The sequence below is a fragment of the Bufo gargarizans genome, chromosome 2 (assembly GCF_014858855.1).
Source record: "Bufo gargarizans isolate SCDJY-AF-19 chromosome 2, ASM1485885v1, whole genome shotgun sequence".
Classification (NCBI taxonomy): Eukaryota; Metazoa; Chordata; class Amphibia; order Anura; family Bufonidae; genus Bufo; species Bufo gargarizans.
Window position 1 is genome coordinate 528,173,890 of NC_058081.1, and position 17,429 is coordinate 528,191,318.

Sequence of the window (17,429 nt, forward strand, 5' to 3'; positions counted from 1 at the left end):
CTTTTGCTACGCTGTTGGCTCGGTCTCACCACTGCCTCTTCCTCCGAACTGTGAAAGTCAGTGGCACGACCTTCATTCCATGTGGGGTCTAGGACCTCATCGTCCCCTGCATCGTCTTCCACCCAGTCTTGATCCCTGACCTCCTGTTCAGTCTGCACACTGCAGAAAGACGCAGCAGTTGGCACCTGTGTTTCGTCATCATCAGAGACATGCTGAGGTGGTATTCCCATGTCCTCATCATCAGGAAACATAAGTGGTTGTGCGTCAGTGCATTCTATGTCTTTCACCGCTGGGGAAGGGCTAGGTGGATGCCCTTGGGAAACCCTGCCAGCGGAGTCTTCAAACAGCATAAGAGACTGCTGCATAACTTGAGGCTGAGACAGTTTCCCTGGTATGCATGGGGGTGATGTGACAGACTGATGGGGTTGGTTTTCAGGCGCCATCTGTGCGCTTTCTGCAGAAGACTGGGTGGGAGATAATGTGAACGTGCTGGATCCACTGTCGGCCACCCAATTGACTAATGCCTGTACCTGCTCAGGCCTTACCATCCTTAGAACGGCATTGGGCCCCACCATATATCGCTGTAAATTCTGGCGGCTACTGGGACCTGAGGTAGTTGGTACACTAGGACGTGTGGATGTGGCAGAACGGCCACGTCCTCTCCCAGCACCAGAGGGTCCACTAACACCACCACGACCATGTCCACGTCCGCGTCCCTTACTAGATGTTTTTCTCATTGTTATGGTTCACCACAACAACAAATATATTATTTGGCCCAATGTATTGTATTCAAATTCAGCGGGATATAAATTTGAGGCCTAGTATTTAGGCGCTGGGTGACCGGTATGGATTTAGTGACAGAATTAGACTTGGAAATGCACAGAAGCGTGTGTGTGAAGTTATTCTGAATGACCCTATGTGCACCTTCAATATTATATACCCTTTTAGGGATAGATTTCAAATAGCTCTGATATAGCAGAAACCACTAAATTATGAAATTGCTAAATTGGGAATTGTACTTCAACCCAGAACAAAAAATGTGCTTTGACGGACACTAAATATCTTGCCCAGCAACAACAGTACAGCGGTGGGTAACGAGAGATTTAGAGGGATTTAAATTTGAGGCCTAGTATTTAGGCGCTGGGTGACCGGTATGGATTTAGTGACAGAATTAGACTTGGAAATGCACAGAAGCGTGTGTGTGAAGTTATTCTGAATGACCCAATGTGCACCTTGAATATTATATACCCTTTTTGGGATAGATTTCAAATAGCTCTGATATAGCAGGAACCACTAAATTATGAAATTGCTAAATTGGGAATTGTACTTCAACCCAGAACAAAAAATGTGCTTTGACGGGCACTAAATAACTTTCCCAGCTACAACAGGACAGCGGTAACGAGAGATTTAGAGGGATTTAAATTTGAGGCCTAGTATTTAGGCGCTGGGTCACCGGTATGGATTTAGTGACAGAATTAGACTTGGAAATGCACAGAAGCGTGTGTGTGAAGTTATTCTGAATGACCCAATGTGCACCTTCAATATTATATACCCTTTTAGGGATAGATTTCAAATAGCTCTGATATAGCAGAAACCACTAAATTATGAAATTGCTAAATTGGGAATTGTACTTCAACCCAGAACAAAAAATGTGCTTTGACGGACACTAAATATCTTGCCCAGCAACAACAGTACAGCGGTAACGAGAGATTTAGAGGGATTTAAATTTGAGGCCTAGTATTTAGGCGCTGGGTGACAGGTATGGGTTTAGTGACAGAATTAGACTTGGAAATGCACAGAAGCGTGTGTGTGAAGTTATTCTGAATGACCCAATGTGCACCTTCAATATTATATACCCTTTTAGGGATAGATTTCAAATAGCTCTGATATAGCAGAAACCACTAAATTATGAAATTGCTAAATTGGGAATTGTACTTCAACCCAGAACAAAAAATGTGCTTTGACGGACACTAAATATCTTGCCCAGCAACAACAGTACAGCGGTAACGAGAGATTTAGAGGGATTTAAATTTGAGGCCTAGTATTTAGGCGCTGGGTGACAGGTATGGGTTTAGTGACAGAATTAGACTTGGAAATACACAGTAGCGGGTGTGTGTGAAGTTATTCTGAATGACCCAATGTGCACCTTCAATATTATATACCCTTTTTGGGATAGATTTCAAATAGCTCTGATATAGCAGGAACCACTAAATTATGAAATTGCTAAATTGGGAATTGTACTTCAACCCAGAACAAAAAATGTGCTTTGACGGACACTAAATATCTTGCCCAGCAACAACAGTACAGCGGTAACGAGAGATTTAGCGGGATATAAATTTGAGGCCTAGTATTTAGGCGCTGGGTCACCGGTATGGATTTAGTGACAGAATTAGACTTGGAAATGCACAGAAGCGTGTGTGTGAAGTTATTCTGAATGACCCTATGTGCACCTTCAATATTATATACCCTTTTAGGGATAGATTTCAAATAGCTCTGATATAGCAGAAACCACTAAATTATGAAATTGCTAAATTGGGAATTGTACTTCAACCCAGAACAAAAAATGTGCTTTGACGGACACTAAATATCTTGCCCAGCAACAACAGTACAGCGGTGGGTAACGAGAGATTTAGAGGGATTTAAATTTGAGGCCTAGTATTTAGGCGCTGGGTCACCGGTATGGATTTAGTGACAGAATTAGACTTGGAAATGCACAGAAGCGTGTGTGTGAAGTTATTCTGAATGACCCTATGTGCACCTTCAATATTATATACCCTTTTAGGGATAGATTTCAAATAGCTCTGATATAGCAGAAACCACTAAATTATGAAATTGCTAAATTGGGAATTGTACTTCAACCCAGAACAAAAAATGTGCTTTGACGGACACTAAATATCTTGCCCAGCAACAACAGTACAGCGGTGGGTAACGAGAGATTTAGAGGGATTTAAATTTGAGGCCTAGTATTTAGGCGCTGGGTCACCGGTATGGATTTAGTGACAGAATTAGACTTGGAAATGCACAGAAGCGTGTGTGTGAAGTTATTCTGAATGACCCAATGTGCACCTTCAATATTATATACCCTTTTAGGGATAGATTTCAAATAGCTCTGATATAGCAGAAACCACTAAATTATGAAATTGCTAAATTGGGAATTGTACTTCAACCCAGAACAAAAAATGTGCTTTGACGGACACTAAATATCTTGCCCAGCAACAACAGTACAGCGGTAACGAGAGATTTAGAGGGATTTAAATTTGAGGCCTAGTATTTAGGCGCTGGGTGACAGGTATGGGTTTAGTGACAGAATTAGACTTGGAAATACACAGTAGCGGGTGTGTGTGAAGTTATTCTGAATGACCCAATGTGCACCTTCAATATTATATACCCTTTTAGGGATAGATTCCAAATAGCTCTGATATAGCAGGAACCACTAAATTATGAAATTGCTAAATTGGGAATTGTACTTCAACCCAGAACAAAAAATGTGCTTTGACGGACACTAAATATCTTGCCCAGCAACAACAGTACAGCGGTAACGAGAGATTTAGAGGGATTTAAATTTGAGGCCTAGTATTTAGGCGCTGGGTGACAGGTATGGGTTTAGTGACAGAATTAGACTTGGAAATACACAGTAGCGGGTGTGTGTGAAGTTATTCTGAATGACCCAATGTGCACCTTCAATATTATATACCCTTTTTGGGATAGATTTCAAATAGCTCTGATATAGCAGGAACCACTAAATTATGAAATTGCTAAATTGGGAATTGTATTTCAACCCAGAACAAGAAATGTGCTTGAACGGACACTAAATAACTCGCCCAGCTACAGCACTAGGGACAGATTTAGCTGGATATAAATTTGAGGCCTAGTATTTAGGCGCTGGGTGACCGGTATGGATTTAGTGACAGAATTAGACTGGGATATGGCCAAAAAATAAACAGACTATTGCTGGTTAAATGCACTTGGTGTGACAGCTTCACCCTGATGTAGGCTTTAGCCAAAAAACAACCACACCATTGAGGGTTAAATGCACTTGGTGACAGGCGCAGCTTGCCCCTGATTTTGTATATGGCCAAAAAATGAACAGACTATTGCTGGTTAAATGCACTTGGTGTGACAGCTTCACCCTGATGTAGGCTTTAGCCAAAAAACAACCACACCATTGAGGGTTAAATGCACTTGGTGACAGGCGCAGCTTGCCCCTGATTTTGTATATGGCCAAAAAATGAACAGACTATTGCTGGTTAAATGCACTTGGTGTCACAGCTTCACCCTGATGTAGGCTTTAGCCAAAAAACAACCACACCATTGAGGGTTAAATGCACTTGGTGACAGGCGCAGCTTGCCCCTGATTTTGTATATGGCCAAAAAATGAACAGACTATTGCTGGTTAAATGCACTTGGTGTGACAGCTTCACCCTGATGTAGGCTTTAGCCAAAAAACAACCACACCATTGAGGGTTAAATGCACTTGGTCGCAGCTTGTGCTGGCGCACCACAAGACACAAAATGGCCGCCGATCACCCCAGAAAAATGAGACTGACAAACGGTCTGTGCAGCCTAAAAACAGTGAGCAATTGAGGATCAGCAGCTCAATGATCCACAGCTGCAGATCGATCAGTTAATCAAGTCCTTTGGAGGAGTTAATCTGCCTAATCTCGCCCTACTGTCGCAGCCGCAACCTCTCCCTACGCTAATCAGAGCAGAGTGACGGGCGGCGCTATGTGACTCCAGCTTAAATAGAGGCTGGGTCACATGGTGCTCTGGCCAATCACAGCCATGCCAATAGTAGGCATGGCTGTGATGGCCTCTTGGGGCAAGTAGTATGACGCTTGTTGATTGGCTGCTTTGCAGCCTTTCAAAAAGCGCCAAGAAAGCGTCACAAAAGCGCCAAGAAAGCGACGAACACCGAACCCGAACCCGGACTTTTACGAAAATGTCCGGGTTCGGGTCCGTGTCACGGACACCCCAAAATTCGGTACGAACCCGAACTATACAGTTCGAGTTCGCTCATCCCTACTTCTTAGCATTAATTTCTACAAAAAACTAGTGGGTCAAAAAACTCATTACACCCATAGATAAATACGTTAAGGGGCCTAGTTTTTAAAATGGGTTCACTTTTGGGGGGTTTCTATTATTCTGACACTTATAAACCTCTGCAAACTTGGCTTGTTTCAGGAAAAAATATGTACTTAAAATTTTTTAACATTTATGTTAAAATGTAAAGTCTCCTAAATAAAAAAAAATAAAAAGTAAAAATTTTTGTGAGTGCAGCCAAAATAAAGTAAAGATGTGGAAATAAATTTCTGATAAAAAAATATTGAATAGTATTTATGTATGTATATGAAATATTGCAGTTGAAAATAGGAAAATGTGCAGTTTTTTTACAAATTTTCATAAAATTTCACTTTTTTAATAAGGATACGCATATTTTATCGGTAGAATTTTACCACCTAAGTAAAGTACAATATGTGACGAGAAAACAATGTCAGAATTACTTTGTTGTGCAAAACCGTTACAAAGTTATTCTAAGCTAAAATGACACATGTCAGATTTCCAAAATTTGGCTTGGTCATTAAGGCCCAAACAGGCTTGGTCACTAAGGGGTTAAACTCTTTAGATAGAATTTATCATCTAATCCAACCATGAAAGACAAAGAAATAGGCCAAAGAAAAAGTAGAGGAAAAAGATACTCACCTCCCATGTGTCTCGTATGTCTGTATTGTAAAAAATGAGTTGGCCATTTTCATCTATAGGAAATGGATCGTCACCAGGCTGCAATAGAAAAGAAGAAGGCAACACCCTGATGATTTGACGTCTAGGGTTCTGAAAGTTGTTATCTGATAGATATTAGATGTAGCACATAACCCTACCCTATTATACTGGGCAAATCCTTGTAATGATAGCCAGAGTACCCCTAAAACCAGTGTGTTCCCATAACCAGTTTCATTGTGCCCCAATTAATAGTGTCAGATAGTGGGCCCTCAATGAGATTACCAGCCACAGTTCCTCCAAAAATTTAGCATGCCCTATAAATACCATCTGCCAGAATGCGTCCACATAAATAGTGCCAACCTGAGCATGCCCACATATGCAAGGCCGGTCAGAAAGTGTCCCTACAGACAGTAACAAACAGAAATTTAGATTCCATGCTCTGGAGTACTATCTAAACATTTGCTGTTCAGTTTGGATAGCTGCCCTGGTTCTGAGGCTACTAAAATGCCCATGGCCACTCAAAATACTCAGAGACATAATGTATGTTGCCATTTTGCTGCAAATAACTAAAGATGCTACAAAGCTGCATTGTGCTTTGGTCCAAAGATCTATAGAAGGACCGGTACATGGCCACATGACCGCTGCAGGTCCTCAACACACAAGGGAAAGCAGCAAGACAGAGGTGGAGATTGTTAGCTGCATACAGTAAGTTTATGGGGTCAAAGCTAGGCTAGCTATTTAGGGGGGTCTTGGGATTATTTAGGGGGCCCTTAACTGGTCTGGTTGGAATTGAGTGGATCTGCCAAGGGTCTGTATTTAGAGGGTCTGATTTAGAGGCTTTGGTTTGGTTCGGGTGTCTGTATTTGGTGGACTGAGGGCTGTAATAGTTTAGGGTTATTTAGGGGACCCCTCTGTCCTCTTTGGTCTAAATTTATTTAGGGTGTCTAGATCTGTATTTAAAGTATATGGTTTGGGGGTCTATATTTATTTGGGTGACATATTCTGGTGTCTTTCTTTGCTTTGGGGGTCTGGGGTTACAATAGTTGAAGATTAGTGATGAGCGGCATAGGCAATATTTGTTTTCGCAATATTTCACAAATTTTTCACATAATATTCGCTATAAATTTGCAAATTCTAGAATTCGTAATATCCAGTCATTATGCAACTACTCAGGTCTGAGTAAATATTACTGGTTGGTGCACTCAGTATTGTTGTGACATCTCAGCACTATGTCTGTAGCATGTATGTATGGACAGCAGAGAAACAGTAGTTCCTATCACTACCTAACACCCTGCACTAAAACCTAAATCAGCTACACTACATAGCTATCTAACCTACACTGACTATCTCCCACTAACTATCTGTATTATATATAAGCTAACTAACTATCTAATGTAATGACACAGGAAAGCAGAGAGCACAGCAATGATACTGCTCTCTCTCTCTCTCAGAAATGCAAAAAAAACTGCAGTAAATGGCTGCCGCGGAGGTTCTTATATAGTAAAGGGTAGGCAACTTTCCTATTGGCCCACAAGCAAGAAAGGAGGTTACTGATGAAAAAAAAAAATCTAGAATATTTGCGATTACGAATATTTAGCACTATATTCTACATATTCGCGAATTCTCGAAGTGCCGATGTTCACGATAAAAATTTGCGACTAGAGTATTCGTGATCAACACTAGTGAAGATAAAATCTACATAACAAGGACACTCACTGGTAACAAACTTACTACATGCAACTAGCTATAGAAGTCCTAGAAAGGATTTCATAACGCAATCTTATAAAAACAAATTCCACAGAATCCCTGAGAAAGCATGTGGCGAAAAGCATGTTAGAGGGTGAGGTGGAGGACATCCAGATATAGATATGGCTAATCTGGGTCAGTATAGTCACTGCTGGTAAATTATTGTGGGGCTTTGGAGTGCATACAGTCTCAATTTATTTAGCACATTTTTGCTAAATTTAGTTAAACAACACTTTATTACAGGTGTGTCAGTATATACTGCTAAAACATTTTCTTCATTGTGGCCAATATACAGGGTGGGCCATTTATATGGATACACCTTAATAAAATGGGAATGGTTTGTGATATTAGCTTTCTGTTTGTGGCACATTAGTATATGTTAGGGGGGAAACTTTTCAAAAAGGGTGGTGACTATGGCGGCCATTTTGAAGTCGGCCATTTTGAATCCAACTTTTGTTTTTTCAATAGGAAGAGGGTCATGTGACACATCAAACTTATTGGGAATTTCACAAGAAAAACAATGGTGTGCTTGGTTTTAACGTAACTTTATTCTTTCATGAGTTATTTACAAGTTTCTGACCACTTATAAAATGTGTTCAATGTGCTGCCCATTGTGTTGGATTGTCAATGCAACCCTCTTCTCCCACTCTTCACACACTGATAGCAACACCGCAGGAGAAATGCTAGCACAGGCTTCCAGTATCCGTAGTTTCAGGTGCTGCATATCTCGTATCTTCACAGCATATGCATCTAAAACTACGGATACTGGAAGCCTGTGCTAGCATTTCTCCTGCGGTGTTGCTATCAGTGTGTGAAGAGTGGGAGAAGAGGGTTGCATTGACAATCCAACACTATGGGCAGCACATTGAACACATTTTATAAGTGGTCAGAAACTTGTAAATAACTCATGAAAGAATAAAGTTACGTTAAAACCAAGCACACCATTGTTTTTCTTGTGAAATTCCCGATAAGTTTGATGTGTCACAAGACCCTCTTCCTATTGAAAAAACAAAAGTTGGATTCAAAATGGCCGACTTCAAAATGGCCGCCATAGTCACCACCCATCTTGAAAAGTTTCCCCCCTCACATATTCTAATGTGCCACAAACAGGAAGTTAATATCACCAACCATTCCCATTTTATTAAGGTGTATCCATATAAATGGCCCACCCTGTATATTGTAATAAAATACAGTTACGAACATGACTAATCCGGGTCAGTATGGTCACTATTTGTGATTTATGGTGGGATTTGAAGTAGGGCTGAAACGATTACTCGATTTAATCGAGTAATTCGACACAAAATAATCCTTGATGCAAATTTTTTGCATCGAGGATTCGTTTGTGTCATGTGACCATGGAGCGGGAGTGAAGCGCTTGCTATTGCTCACCGCTCCGTGGTCACCCGCCGGCCCGCACCGCGCTGTACTGGATCCTGACACATCGTCAGGTCATAGCGCACGTAAGCGCGCACTATGACCCGACGCTGTGTGCTGAGTGGCTGGCAGCGGAGGAGGCGGGGCGCGAGTGGCGGTACAGATTAAAACTGCTGGTTATCGGCGGAAGGCTAGTAAGTGGCTGCATGTGTGGAGGGGCACTGTGTGGTGCATGGACTTCTAGTTAGAGCTGTGTCACCTGTGCCGGAATGGCCAGAGGATGATAGGGGTAGTAGTGCTCACTGGCCTTGTTTAGAGGGGCTGATGATTGGCAGCATAGGGTGTTAGAGCACCCCCTGTCGTTAGTGGCTGGTTCAGCGTGGTTTGGGTTTTGTTTCCTTTTAGTTTCTGATGTGGGTATATCCCTTCACCATGACATCACCGTGCGCACTATCCCTGCACTGTGACATCACCGTGCGCACTATCCCTGCACTGTGACATCACCGAGCGCACTATCCCTGCACTGTGACATCACTGTGTGCACTATCCCTGCACTGTGACATCACCGTGTGCACTATCCCTGCACTGTGACATCACCGAGCGCACTATCCCTGCACTGTGACATCACCGAGCGCACTATCCCTGCACTGTGACATCACCGAGCGCACTATCCCTGCACTGTGACATCACCGAGCGCACTATCCCTGCACTGTGACATCACCGAGCGCACTATCCCTGCACTGTGACATCACCGAGCGCACTATCCCTGCACTGTGACATCACCGAGCGCACTATCCCTGCACTGTGACATCACCGAGCGCACTATCCCTGCACTGTGACATCACCGAGCGCACTATCCCTGCACTGTGACATCACCGAGCGCACTATCCCTGCACTGTGACATCACTGTGTGCACTATCCCTGCTGAGCTGATGGCACTGGGGGAGAACGAAGGGCGTTGGGGACTGATGGCAGGGGGTCTGGTGAGTTTTTATAAAGGAAAACAGTCTATTAATTCATTTTTTCTTATTAGAATACTCGATTAATCGTAAAAAATAATCGATAGAATACTCGATTTCTTAAATAATCGTTTACTGCAGCCCTAATTTGAAGTGCATACAGTCTCAATTTATTTACAATATTTTTACTAAATTTAGCTGGAAAGCATTTTATCATAGGTGTGTCAGCATATACTGCTGCAACATTGTATTCACTGCAGTCTGAACAGCACTTTATTTTAGGTTCGTCAGCAAATACTGCTCCATTATTCTCATAAAATTTATCTGAACAGCACTTCAATATAGGGGTGTCAGTATACACTGTTACAAAAGTTTCATCTGAACATCACTTTATTACAGGTGTGTAATAAAGTGATGCTAAATATTTCACTCAATGTGGCCATATTATGTATGTATTGTAATTAAATGCAAATTAATTAAATTTCATGACAATTCTGGGTGAGTACAGTCATTGTAGGCAGTTTATTGTGGTGCTTTGGAGTGCAGACAGTTTCTCTTTACCTTACGAATATTATTTGTCTAAAATGTAGCTGAACAGCACTCTATTATAAGTGTGTTAGTGTATACTGCTACAACATTATATTCATAGTGGTCACGTGACCCAGTGACATATCACATGGGTGACAGGTCACTGCTGCAGCCAGTGATGAGCTGCAACATTCATGTGAGTTCCGTTAACAGGATGTTGATTCTGAGAGACCCGGGACCTGCGGAGAGAAATTGCACAAGCCCTCTAAAGGGGTCATAAATTATTGTACGCTTGTATTTCAAGTTTTATATTAACACCTTCATTTCCAGAGGATTGTGAATAATGAACAGGTCCATGTATTCCAGCTGTAGGTTTCTCAGGGACCTTTCCAAGGCTGGTCGAACAAGATCAGGGGTTTGGAATGTGCTCCAGAGCTGGTGGAAAGAAGAAAAATTAGCTTCATTAGTATAAGTACATCCTGCGAAAATTCAATTTCCTGTAAAACTCTTAAAATCGTTATTGAACTTCTTTTTACTTAATCCTGTTGAAGGGACAGCTTGTCACCAATTACACTAATACTCCCAAGGGGCTGGTCACCAAGCCTTCCCAGATTAGTTTATGGAAAAACCTGCCATTTTACTGTACGTAGTGAAGCTAGAGAGGCAAAATATCAGTGCATGGCCCGCCTGCCATTTGTCCATGGTAGTTTACAATTTGGGTCGGCTATCCTGGCCTGATGTTTTGACCAGTGCCCCACGTTTGAATACTGCAGCAGGGTAGTAGGCTACAAGTCTTTAGGCCTGAAGCCCTTAGGAATGTAGATGAGCGCAATGCCATCATTGCAACTGCCTGCGTCTGGACTGACCACCCACTCTGGGAACTGGCAACATAGGCCTCAGGCCTGCATTGCAGACGGCAGGAGTGAGGTCAGTAAACTGTTTTTTTTTTTCACTACTGGAGGCAATGGGCTCTACTGGGAGCAATAAGCATTGCTGTGAGCACATAACTACTGGGAAAACATAACTACTGAAGGTGCTACAGGGGGCAGTGTAACTACTGTATTGTATAGGGGGCATTATAAATGCTGAGAGTACTTTAGGGGGTGGATGATGGAAAATTGAAGAAAATAAGACGTCTGTGTGGTAAACTTTGCAGAGATGAGACGTGGCTGAAATATGGTGGCCTGCTTCCAGTGGAAAAGGTATGAATAGAAAACATCTACAGTACAGACCAAAAGTTTGGACACACCTTCTCATTCAAAGAGTTTTCTTTATTTTCATGACTATGAAAATTGTAGATTCACACTGAATGCATCAAAACTATGAATTAACACATGTGGAGTTATATACATAAAAAAAAAGTGTGAAACAACTGAAAATATTTCATATTCTAGGTTCTTCAAAGTAGCCACCTTTTGCTTTGATTACTGCTTTGCACACTCTTGGCATTCTCTTGATGAGCTTCAAGAGGTAGTCACCTGAAATGGTTTTCACTTCACAGGTGTGCCCTGTCAGGTTTAATAAGTGGGATTTCTTGCCTTATAAATGGGGTTGGGACCATCAGTTGCGTTGTGGAGAAGTCAGGTGGATACACAGCTGATAGTCCTACTGAATAGACTGTAAGAATTTGTATTATGGCAAGAAAAAGCAGCTAAGTAAAGAAAAACGAGTGGCCATCATTACTTTAAGAAATGAAGGTCAGTCAGTCCGAAATTGGGAAAACTTTGAAAGTGTCCCCAAGTGCAGTCACAAAAACCATCAAGCGCTACAAAGAAACTGGCTCACATGCGGACCGCCCCAGGAAAGGAAGACCAAGAGTCACCTCTGCTGCGAAGGCTAAGTTCATTGGAGTCACCAGCCTCAGAAATTGCAGGTTAACAGCAGCTCAGATTAGAGACCAGGTCAATGCCACACAGAGTTCTAGCAGCAGACACATCTCTAGAACAGCTGTTAAGAGGAGACTGTGTGAATCAGGCCTTCATGGTAGAATATCTGCTAGGAAACCACTGCTAAGGACAGGCAACAAGCAGAAGAGACTTGTTTGGGCTAAAGAACACAAGGAATGGACATTAGACCTGTGGAAATCTGTGCTTTGGTCTGATGAGTCCAAATTTGACATCTTTGGTTCCAACCACCTTGTCTTTGTGTGTCGCAGAAAAGGTGAACTAATGGACTCTACATGCCTGGTTCCCACTGTGAAGCATGGAGGAGGAGGTGTGATGGTGTGGGGGTGCTTTGCTGGTGACACTGTTGGGGATTTATTCAAAATTGAAGGCATACTGAACCAGCATGGCTACCACAGCATCTTGCAGCGGCATGCTATTCCATCCAGTTTGCGTTTAGTTGGACCATCATTTATTTTTCAACAGGACAATGACCCCAAACACACCTCCAGGCTGTGTAAGGGCTTTTTGACCATGAAGGAGAGTGATGGGGTGCTGCGCCAGATGACCTGGCCTCCACAGTCACCGGACCTGAACCCAATCGAGATGGTTTGGGGTGAGCTGGACCGCAGAGTGAAGGAAAAAGGGCCAACAAGTGCTAAGCATCTCTGGGAACTCCTTCAAGACTGTTGGAAGACCATTTCAGGTGACTACCTCTTGAAGCTCATCAAGAGAATGCCAAGAGTGTGCAAAGCACTAATCAAAGCAAAAGGTGGCTACTTTGAAGAACCTAGAATATGACATATTTTCAGTTGTTTCACACTTTTTTGTTATGTATATAATTCCACGTGTTAATTCATAGTTTTGATGCCTTCAGTGTGAATCTACAATTTTCATAGTCATGAAAATAAAGAAAACTCTTTGAATGAGAAGGTGTGTCCAAACTTTTGGTCTGTACTGTAGATCAGAGGAGACATCACTTGATGTAAGAGGTATGTGGTGCTGTATTATCCCATATGTATGATGGTGCAGAACGTTATCACCATCTAAATATGTCTTTAGCATTATGGCTGGAAGGGAGGGATATACTGTACAGTATATTTTATTTTTCTCGTGGGGCTTAAGCTTGACGAACAGCCCCTGTTCATGAACCTGGGATAGCTTTAATATAACTTAAAATATTCCCCCTAGCTATCACTGTTTGTCAATGGTAAAAAAAAAGAACTGTAATAAGGTAATGGAACAGCATTGGGGATGACACCAAACCCACTTGGAAACTGCCACTTGTGGGCGGGGTGTACTTAAAGGGGTTGTCCCGTGAAAAATATTCCACAGTTTTCAAACCAGCACCTAGATCTGAATACTTTTGTAATTGCATGTAATGAAAAATTTTGCATAGCCTCTGAGTTATTTAATTAAATGTATAGAGCCACCTGCTCTTTGATTTTTTTCTTATTTCTTTGTCCTGCTCACTGAGAAGGCCGCACATGAGCTGTGATAGGGAGAGCATGGACTAGCCCCCTTATTTGCAGCAGAAACGACACTCCCCTTGAGCTGCCAGCTTGATATAAATCTAGCAGAGCAATGAATGGGGAGATCTCTGGATCCATGTGAGGTACAGTGTTGGTTCTAGCTTTCTTAGAAAGAGATTGTCATGTCCTATATAATCTCTGATTTTCATGTTTTACATTAGTCATGGGATAACCCCTTTAAGCCCGCTAGGACTGGCCAATTAATTGCACAGCTTACATAAGCAGCAAAAGAAGGAACCCCAAAATAGAGGTGGGGAGGTAAAACATATCGTAACTTTTACTAAATAATAATAATAAAATGCACGCTGCACCAATATGACAAACACAAATAATTTATTGTATGGGCTACGATACCAATTAGATATCCCAACTATGGGACACCACTTCTTCTCTTGTGAAGAAAAAATATGGAACATTCTTACCAGTCCTGTAGTATATCTGCAAGATGGTTCCAATATGAAAAAGAATGGTCCCAAAGGATGGAAGGTCCTGGTATCAGGTAAGCTGCTGTATTAGACAGGCATCAGCAGAACTATTATCCCTATATGTGCCTAGATGCAAAGGCAAGGGCCTAGGAATTCCCTACCTATCTATACAGAGCACTAACCCCGAAAGGGGTGACACAGTCTAGATATCTGACCCTATAGCCGTGCAGTATCCCTTTAGACCCTAATGAAGTCCCGACGTGCCACAGCCAACATAAGCCTCTCCAATTTCCAGCCCAGGACCGTCCGAATTTGCTGAGACTGTCTTTGCAAATTCAGTACTGTTGGCAATTATGCAGGAGGAGCTTAACGGTTTATAATTGAGCTGTGTATATCTACCTACATTCTTTAACCTTCCTATACAGGTATACACACCACTATGATGCAATATCTAAAACACATAAGGGGTCCAAGCCTGTTACCCCATTTCTGGTAGAGTAAATATAAACCTGCTCCACCTGGTGAAAGGTGCGAGCAGTCTTACCAGACCAATGGAAACACTGGGATCAGCGAGGGTGTTCGGGTAGATCTATCCAAGGACATCAGGTATAAGCCGGATAAGAGGTCACACTGTGGGGTGGCGTCTGTACAGTCAATGCAGAGCTGTGCCCTATAAGACCCTATGAAAGGGGAAGGGGACTTGTTTCATTCTGCCTATCTATACAGAGCACCCGACCCGATAGGGGCGACCCTGTCCGGATACCTGTCCCTACTTCGAGCCTGATCCCTAAGTCTAAAGATGGCCAGTTAGTACATTCCTAGTGAACTTCCTGGGAGTTTGGTCTGGTAAGACTGATCGCACCTTTCACCAGGTGGAGCAGGTTTATATTTACTCTACCAGAAATGGGGTACCAGGCTTGGACCCCTTATGTTTTTTTGATATTGCATCATAGTGGTGTGTTTTAGTTCCATACTAAATTAAAAGTTATATTTTAGATAACGTAACTCCCCCTCTAGGGCGCTTATTTCCTGATTGACACTGGAGTGCTGTTTAAGCCTATACACATTTAAAGCTTTCTATTGTGTTGTTTAACTATGCATAGTTACATGATAATATAAGGGGTTGCGCCTCTACATCAGGAAATAGAGCCCTTTCCCCTATGAATATATAATTTTAAATTTAGCGCATTTCAATTTTAATTGGTTCAGAATAGCAGTTGAGATAATCAAAGGCACTGTAGTCAAGAACATGCACTTGGTTAAGTGAATAACAAGCACATCATCATTACCTTCCCAGTGTAAAATAAATCTTCTCTTTTCACCATCCCATTGGCAATTTCTTCTCGCATAGCTCGCCCAACGTCTGCCTCATTCCCATAAACATAGGCACAGTCAATGTGCCGATATCCAACCTCAATAGCTACCTTAGTTGCCTCCTCTGCCAGAATCTTGGGAAACTCAAAGAAATAAAAAGAAATCCTACATTTTCACAAAGTTTTTTTTTTTTTTTTTTGATCATGAGGTTAAATAAAATGAAGTTATACAAAAAAAAGCAAGATTATTAATAGTTATAGATTATCAGGTAATCATAGAAAAATAGATTATATTATGTTATAAAATGATATCCTAAAAGCACATAGAAAACATCTATGTATGATTTTTATGCTGGTGAGATAGCAAAAATAATGAAAATTACATTTTCTATGTAATTTAAATTACCTGGTTTACTGAAAAATTGGTATTACGGTAATTGATTCACTTATCCACTTGATAGGTGACAACTGCTAGATCAGAGGGGGTCCAGCTTCTGGCAACCCTCTGATATAGGGTCCTGTGTCCCCTGTTTGAATTGAGGGGTGACTGAGCATGTGTGCTGCCATTTCATTCAGAGTTTATGAGACTAATGTTAAAAAATGTATGCAGCCTTAAAAAAATATTTAAATTCTACCGAAATTAAATGTTTCTGAAATGTTTTTGGAAAATGAAGATACATTTCATGAAAAATGTTTTTCCTACTCAATATGTTGTAATATACAAAGATAAGCATGATAATAATAGAATGATAAAACTAATAAAAATGAAATAAAATAATTACTATTGAAAAGATAATGGCTATATTGTAATAGCTACAATATAACAAGTAAAATAATTGTTGCAATAATATTAGCAATAATAACAAGATACACAGAAATTAAGAATCTTAAATTATGCACTTACTTTTTCTGGGGCATAGGTGCCAAATCCGATCACTGGAATTTTGTGTCCATCATTCATGATCATGTAGGACTGAGCACAAAGATCCATTTTTGTTGTATCTTCTTAGAAATGTGAGCAGCCTTGGTAGATTAGCAGTTTTTTATACAGTTACGTCCCTCCCACCTGCTTTCTCATGAATACAAGAAAGTCTGTATTTGACACAAAGAGTTTTGGGAAAGCTGTGTGACAATTTTTACCCCTTCTGTGGCATGACAGGTTTCTGTAAAACCCCTTCAGGGCACAGCCAATTTTCACCTTCAAGACCCAGCCTAATTTTGGAAATCTGATATGTGTCACTTTATGTGGTAATAACTTTAAAACGCTTTTACTTATCCAAGCCATTCTGAGACTGTTTTCTCAGATTGACAGTGGTAAATTTGAGTCAAAATATTTCATTTTTATTTATAAAAAAATACTAAATTTACCAAAAATTTTGAAAAATGTCTCTGCTTTTAAAACAGATAGCAATACCACTTAAAATAGTTATTACTTTACATTTACCATATGTCTACTTCATGTCTGGATCATTTTGTAAATTACATTTTCTTTTTTGGGACGTTAGAAGGCTTGGGCTGGTTGCAATGCGTTTTTCACGCAGCCCCATTCACTTCTATGGGGCCAGGGCTGCGTGAAAAACGCAGAATATAGAACATGCAGCGATTTTCACGCAACACGTGAAAAACAACGCTCATGTACACAGACCCATTGAAATGGATGGGTCAGGATTCAGTGCGGGTGCTTATGCGTTCACGTCACGCATTGCACCCGCGCGGAAAACTCGCTCATGTGAAAGGGACCTTGGAAGTTTAGAAGCAGAACATTTCCAAAACCCACTTTTTAAGGACCAGTTCAGGTCTGAAGTCACCTTCTTTTCTGGCACTGAGTTCTGTCCTAGGGGCTCTATACCAGAAAAGAACTGATCAGTTTTATCCTAATGCATTCTGAATGAAGAGCATTCCATTCAGGATGCATCAGGATGTCTTCAGTTCAGTCTTTTTGACTGTTCAG

The 17,429-nt window shown here is 41.4% G+C and overlaps 1 protein-coding gene across 1 annotated transcript in view; it reads right to left on the minus strand.

The window, feature by feature from the left end:
- Window positions 1–16,469, minus strand: part of LOC122926608 (estradiol 17 beta-dehydrogenase 5-like) — a 52,072-nt gene extending 35,603 nt beyond the window's left edge. The window contains exons 1-4 of the mRNA XM_044278033.1: window positions 16,383–16,469; window positions 15,455–15,622; window positions 10,644–10,760; window positions 5,701–5,778 (exon numbers count right to left, since the gene is read on the minus strand). Coding sequence (XP_044133968.1) covers window positions 5,701–5,778; window positions 10,644–10,760; window positions 15,455–15,622; window positions 16,383–16,469 — 450 coding nt within the window. The remainder of the gene's footprint in view (window positions 1–5,700; window positions 5,779–10,643; window positions 10,761–15,454; window positions 15,623–16,382) is intronic.
- Window positions 16,470–17,429: the final 960 nt, after the last annotated feature.